This window comes from Phragmites australis, chromosome 4 (genome assembly GCF_958298935.1).
Source record: "Phragmites australis chromosome 4, lpPhrAust1.1, whole genome shotgun sequence".
Taxonomy (NCBI): domain Eukaryota; kingdom Viridiplantae; phylum Streptophyta; class Magnoliopsida; order Poales; family Poaceae; genus Phragmites; species Phragmites australis.
Window position 1 is genome coordinate 36,255,394 of NC_084924.1, and position 7,258 is coordinate 36,262,651.

Genomic DNA, 7,258 nt, shown 5'->3' on the forward strand with positions numbered 1-7,258 from the left:
GAGAGTCCAAGCCATGAATGTCGCTGAGGGGTGAGTAGTCAAAGCAGTGGATAGGAGGGGTGATGAGGTCGAACAGGAGGGGTGCGAGCAGGCGAGCAGCTAGAGGGGAGGACACAACAGCCATACTGGACATACAAGATATCATCTTCTTAATCTTTCTCACCATCTCATAGATCCTGTAGAAGGAGACATGCATCTCATGGACAGGGATCTATAGGCCATGGCCTAGACATTGGCAACCAGTAGTGGTCTCCACCTCTAACTGTTCCACAAGGTCCCTCTGTAAACAAACATTACATAGGTTAACACAATTACTTTCGAAGTTAAATTTCAGGTACAACTATTATTGATGTCGAAGAAACATACCACCAATGATCGTGTTTGGTCCCTGTGCACCAGGTACGTGTCCCGCACATGTGATGCGTGAGTCCGCACCTTGGACGATGTGTACATGACCTAGGTCGGCGTCCAAGGCAGAAACTAGACCAGATACTTCGCAAAAGCCTTGTTAGAGTGTGACCGGTCCTACTCCTTCCTACCAGACTTCGAAACATTGAATTACCTCCAGAGAGATGTCGCTCATTAAACCACATCATACTTGATAGCCTAGATGCTAGGGTACCTACCCTCCTATCACACCTTATTCTGACTTTACTCCCATGACACATGATAACATTTATTCACCACTAGATTTGCAAAATCAGGCTTGTTCCAGTTTGCAGGGATAGGAACATCATCCTTATCATCCAAGATGCCATCTTCAGGGGCTTTCTCATCCTCCCGATCCTCCCACTCCATTTGTTCAATTAAACCAGGGATGAGTTCCCCCTTGTCTGCCTCATGCGTTGGTTCCATCGGAGCGGCCAAGAAATTGTCCAACATCCGGTTCTTTCACCTCCTGTACCACAATTTTGTCATCCTCATCAACAGTACCTCTAGCCTGCAACTCCCAAACTCCTCCCATGTTACTACATTGAACAAGCAACATATGTGACCAATCTCTCTCAGTTTTCCGCTATAGGTATCTCCTTCAACCCGAGGTAGCAGCTATCTAGAACAGATCCCAGTAAACACCTTCACTTCCATGGTTCACTACAACGCTAATAGTCAGTTCTTTTTCTCAAGGTCTAGCCTAAAACCCTGCATTAAACAGCCGTACAATACCACAAAGTATTTTTCATTGATCTAGTTATAACCTTATCCATTGAGTCAAACCAGCAGATCTACCCCTTGAGGATCATAAACAATATCCTCTTCTCCATAATTTTTTTAAATGCAACTTATCTACCTATCCACGATCGATAAAACTACAATATAATTTTAACTTACAACAACTATATATGCTAGATCTACAAGAACTGGATATAATAAAGCAATATCTAATGTTACTCTATATTGTTCTAAAAACATAGGTCTAACAGTTACTCTCGCTGCTTTAAAAACCTAGATATAATAATAATATAAGTATCCCTAAAAAAACATAGGTCTAACCGTTACTCTACGTTATTTAAAAACCTAAATCTAATAACAGTGTAACTATCTTAAAAAACCTAGGTCTAACCGTTACTCTAAAAACTTAGACCTAATAATAATATAACTATCCCTAGATCAGATATGCTAATATTGCTTTAATATCACTAAATACTAGACCTAATGCCTAACATATGTCCGAAACTAGATTATATGGCTAACCTAACTGATTTGTAAAAAAAAACTAATGTTAGAATATTTACCTCCAACACAAATAGATTTCGAAAAGACTTAATCGCTCTCCTCTCCCTCCCCTCTCTTGTTTCTCTTTATCATTCTCTCTCTTTCTACGCTGGTGGGAAATGAAGCAAATGAGCATGGTACTGCATGGGGAAACTAGACGCGACATTTTATAGGAGAAGTTGTCGCCTGTTAGAAGGGCAACAGATTTTTCATGGGCTCAGCATGGTGCCGCAACCGTTGTCACCCTTCGGATAGGCCACAAGTTGGTTGTCGCCCTTCGGATGAGCGATAGGTTGGTGGCATCTAATGTGGATGCCATCGTGGTCGAGTCGCCCAATCCGAGGCTACGGACACCTCTTGTCACCCTTTCAACGAGTGGCGGGTTATTATCATCCTCTGGACATGCGACATGAGTATATTTGTGTAATTTTTCAAAACAGGAGCATATCTTTACCAAATCTGTTTTTAAAAATATAGAAAAAAATTCGGATTTTGTAAATATAGAAATAAAAAATCGGAAAGTGGTAGCTAGAGGTGAGCCCATACAATCCCATGAAAGCCCAACCAAACATATCACGGTTCGAAAGATGCGAAGGCTTTTGCAACTTTACAGGGAGGACGCTAAAGACCAGCTGGAGCTCCTTCGCTTGGCTCTTGTAAGCGTTTCCTTGTTGAACCCCAAGGCGATCCATCATTTACCCAAAGTTTAGAGCCAAAAACAACTTGGGTTGAATACTACATCTGACCATACTTTACGAGACTATGAATACATGTTAAAATAGTTCAATCAACAGGATTAATTTACCTGGTTACTTGAGTTTCCTTCCATTAAGAGTTTATGGAAAGATATATACGATCAAGTGTAGGATGGTAAAACATTGGCATGCATGTTTTGAACTCAAAAAATTACACTACTTATGTACATAGAACTCATGACCATGACTAACACATAAACCAGCGCAAATACATACTACTGTAAGAGTAGTGTGGTCCATTCTTGTTTTTTTTTTCAGTATTGTTAACTATGGGAGAAAATTAGACTCCCGTTTGATAAAGGTAGTTATGAACGTATTTGTCATATTTTGGTTTCCTTAAAAATAGTAGTATTGCTCGAAAGGAAGCCCATGTGATCCCATTAAACCCAGGTTCGGCTCGTGTTGGTGATTCTGCTCATTGCACAGTGTGACAATGACCCATCATATTCTGTTGCGTCCGGTAATAACGGCATCACGCTGGATGTGGGTTGCTAGGATCCTCTCTGTCATGACTCATGCGACAGGTATGAAACATAGCCATAGCCCATATGGGAGGGCGTTGGCCAGGTCGATCCAATGGATAGCTCGCCTGCTCCACAGAAACGAGTCTACTGGCTCAGTAGTCCGACCCATGAAACGGTTGAGGGGCAGTGGTCCAGACCCGAAAGACCCGTAGGGTCGAGTGGATCGACCCTGCTACCTCCGTCGACTCAGAAACACCCGCCGCCGTCTCCTCGGAAGCACCTCCGCTTAGTTGCTCATGGCGCCTCTCCCTGCGCTACTGCTTCTGCCCGTCGCCGCCGCCATGGTCGCCAAGCCCGTGCAGTATCACACGCTCATCGCCACCCCATCTCTCGGCCCATCCGTACCCCCGCACTGGCGGCAGCCTTGCCGCGATGGTGGACGGCGTCGCATGGACGGTTCACTTCCGGGTGGTCCACAAGGAAACGTTCGTGATGAACGTCTTCACGGTGTCTGCCACCGCGCTGGTGCTAGTATGATATATACACTTCGGCCTCATCGTTCCCGCAACAAGCAGATCGCTCACCCCGTGCTAGCTTATGGTCCTCAGCCTCATCGTTGCCGGAGAAGGTATACAACATCGAACCGTATTGTGCAATCTTGCATGATTTATCACTAGCTAGATCAGTATGTACATGATTCCATAGTTCTTTTCGATCATGATGGCAGCAATCTTGAGCTACCAGGCGCTGACGGTGAGCCGCTAACGTTGCACACCGCTGGTCTCACCGCTGCCGTCCTAGACACCGGCATCGACCTTTGTGTTGCTGTAGTACGTGCCGTGCCGGCGCTGAGGCGAGTAGTCCGGCCAGGTGTTCGACCCGCAGGGCTCGAGCTTGTACGGCGCCGTCTGCGTCGCGCTACTCTGCTGTAGTCTCGACTCCGGCGGCTAAGACGGGCGACGGCCCCCTCAGGTGCGCCCACGACAATGAGGACCTATTCGTCGCAGCGGCAGGGCTCCTGGGGCTCGGTCATGGGCGACAGCCTGTCTTTCCCCACCCAGATCAGAGGCCGCTTCAGCTGCAGCTTCTCGTATTTCCTTATGGACCGCACCTCCTCGTCCTCCAACCCTTGCCAAGTCGCAAGCACTCAAATGGATGGATGGACCCACGGGATCATTGGGGCCGGGGGCCACGCATCTCCGAAAACTGGGTTGACGTGTTCCTCTCCGGGCATTGAAAACGTCAAAGGTGGTCGCTGACATGTAGAGCCCACTAATAAGTTGATTCACGTGTTAACGATCACGTCACTGTAATATTATATAAGAGTATCTACTTCTGGATCATTGTATGGGTCACATTGAGCAGGTCTGATTCGCTCTATGGGTGTTTCACGCCCACCTTACATAGTCAGCGACGAAAGACCCGTCACAAGTAAAACTAACTAGGCCATGTCTACTGGACTGACACAAGACTTGCTACTGTTAGCACGGCCCGAAGTTTGGTGGATCTGGTTGGTACGACACGCCTCGTTGGACCGTGACTAGGCCAATGCCGCGGCATGTCGTGCCGACATAACCCGTCCCGACATGCGATGGCACGGCCAGGTCTAGCACACCTACATTTGCTTCATTTTCCACAGGATCAATGCGACGCGCGAAAGTTCACCATGAAGACCACTTCATTGTACGAGTTCCACAGCGCGTTGCTCTACATCCGGTACCTGCTCCTCATGACATTTGACCTCGTCCATGTGCTACTCGTGCTCCCAAGCTTGGCACATCGCATGTCCGCTCTGACGGCCTTGGCGTGATGCTGTGTCACTGATTGGTCAGCGATGGGTACTCCGCCGCGTCGGGTCCCGATGAGAGGGCCGTTGCTAAGACGTTGTCGGAGTTTAGCCTGCTCGTCGGTGTCCTGACCGTGTCGAAGCGGCGCGAGTGGTGTGACATCTTGCAGATAGCCTACACGTTGCAGCCGCTGACACCTATGGGCGTCGCATAGGTGGACGTGCGGTTCGTGTGCTGCCACGCGAACGACCCCATGGACACGGCGCTGCTGGTGCTGGAGGCCTAGCAGCATGGCAACATGGTCGCCCTCAACTACACGGAGAACATGAAAGCTCATCAACACGCATTGGCGACCAGACATGTGAAGCTCATCGATGTGCCACCGAGCCAACCGTACCCAAACTGACCTAGCACTGCATAGTCGCTCACAGGCCATACCGTGAGCTACGCCTTTGACACGTAGACCAGCACAATAAGCCCATTAACTTAATCGGGCTTAACAGGCTATACCTAGCTGGGTTTGTGCCGGACCAGGCTGTCAGGTCTATATGGTCAGGTCTGGTCACGAGACACAACCTGAACCGAATCAGCAAAAGACACAAGTACTTTGGAGAGCAAATACTCTGTTCTTTACGTTGGCTCACCAGATCCGTAGCAAATCGGCTTGATAATCTTATTTCATTATGAAAAAAAGATCCGTAGCAAATTCCTAGCACTGCATATGATTAGTACAGTATATATGATCCTACAAGAAGCACGGACCATATGGTCACCACTACCGCCCAGTCGTATCGTCATTAGCATCAATCATGGTTCAGGTGTACGTTCAACGGTTCAAGCGCTTAACTATGTGTATACTAGCGAACAAAACCGAGAGTATAATAAGAGGAAGCATCATTCAGCTACCTGAAGCCTGCATGTCCTGTACATTTGTACAACCGAAAGGCGAACACCCTCAAACCAATCAATCTAGCGGCCTAATCATACATCCTCAAATGCACAAACAAGCGTGCACCTAACAACCAAATAAACCAAATCGGACACGGATTCAAGAAGAAATATGTATTATGTATATAATAAGAGAATAATTCTGTATACAGGAGCTGTGCATGTATATGTATAATTGAACTAGAGCTCAAAACAACTGCTACTCAATATATGTCGTTTTGAAAAATATTCTGTCAAATATTTAAAATTTTGATAAACAATAGTTTTAAAAAACTTGTTTTGCAAATCTTAAAATCATATAGGTAGATTTATCTTAAAAAATATTTTAATAATATTACAAATTTAATATATTTTATAAATATATTTTAATGGAAAATAATTATTAAAATTATGTATTAAAGACTATGTCTTATTTAAAATTATTTGTATTTATAACCGATCGAATACTGGTAAGCTACTCCTGAAGTACAAATCAAAGAATCAATCTAGCTGATGCTCCTCTCCATCATCTCGTTGTACTGCAGCCAGGAGATCTGGCGCTGCAGCTTCATCTGCGCGTAGAACCTGGCGATGAACTCCTCCGCCTTCACGTCCACCCCGGCGTCCCCGCCGCCCTCCTCCGCCATTGCGCGCTCCAGCAGCTGCTCCTGGTCGGCGGAGCTCTCCTCGTCGTCTTCGCACCCGCTACCCTGGTCGGCGCCGTAGTGGTACCCGGCGTCGACGACCTCTTCCCTCTCCCGCGCAGCGCAGAAGAAGTAGCGGCCGTCGTCGTAGAGTCCCGGGGTGTCCGGGACAGCCGGGGCGATGCAGGGGATGAGGCGGAGCACGCGCGCGGAGGGGGTGCGGAACCGGAACGCTGGCGTCTCGTCGATGGAGAACTCGCGCTCGCCGTAGCGGAGCCGGTCGACGCGCGCGCCGCCGAGGCCTCTGCGTCGGAGCGTCCTGAGGAAGCGCAGGCTGTGAGCCGCGCTACCCCTGCGCGCCCAGAACACCGCCAGCTGCAGCAGCCGCCACGCCCGGGTCCCGAACGACGGCTTCCTCAACGCCGCCTTACCCGCCGCCATTGCACGCGCACCGGAATTCAGAGCTCCTGGATCGATCGGAATGCTGCCTGCTGGCTGCTGCGTCGCTTTGCTGTGCTCAGGTGATAGCTTTGGTTTGGAGCGTTGGTGAGATGAGATGAGTGGGGCAGGAAACGGGAGCATAAATAGGAGCCGGGTGCTCTGCTTGCGCACTTGCGTCTGCAGCGGCGCGGGGCGGGGGGAGGAAGCGAACGCGTTTAGCAGCTGCCTTCCTGCTTACTTGGCAGTTGGCGTAAGCTGGAGGCAGCCGTGGCGTGTGGGGCCCGTCCGCCAGTGGGGAGGCGTGCATGGGACCCGCGAGTTCACACTTTCGGGATGCCACAACAAGATGGCGTGCGTGGTTGGGGAGTGGAACGCGGGGGCGCTGCTTGATCGACGGACGGGATCACGATGTGACTTCACCCCTAGATGCGTGTTGTTCCTCGAATTGAGATCCTTCAGCTTTGGGTGCATTTGGTTCTTTGCTCGTCTCGCCATACCGAGCAGGCTAGTCTTGTTTTTGACCAGAG

The 7,258-nt window shown here is 48.7% G+C and overlaps 1 protein-coding gene across 1 annotated transcript; it reads right to left on the bottom strand.

The window, feature by feature from the left end:
- Positions 1 to 5,598: 5,598 nt before the first annotated feature.
- LOC133916269 (uncharacterized) lies at positions 5,599 to 6,885 on the bottom strand. Its single transcript, XM_062359881.1, has one exon. The coding sequence runs from the start codon at positions 6,870 to 6,872 to the stop codon at positions 6,153 to 6,155; it is 720 nt and encodes a 239-aa protein (XP_062215865.1). The 5' UTR covers positions 6,873 to 6,885; the 3' UTR covers positions 5,599 to 6,152.
- Positions 6,886 to 7,258: the final 373 nt, after the last annotated feature.

Excerpts from the sequence above, each read along its gene's own strand:
- LOC133916269 (XM_062359881.1), bottom strand. The coding sequence starts at position 6,872 with ATGCTCCCGTTTCCTGCCCCACTCATCTCATCTCACCAACGCTCCAAA.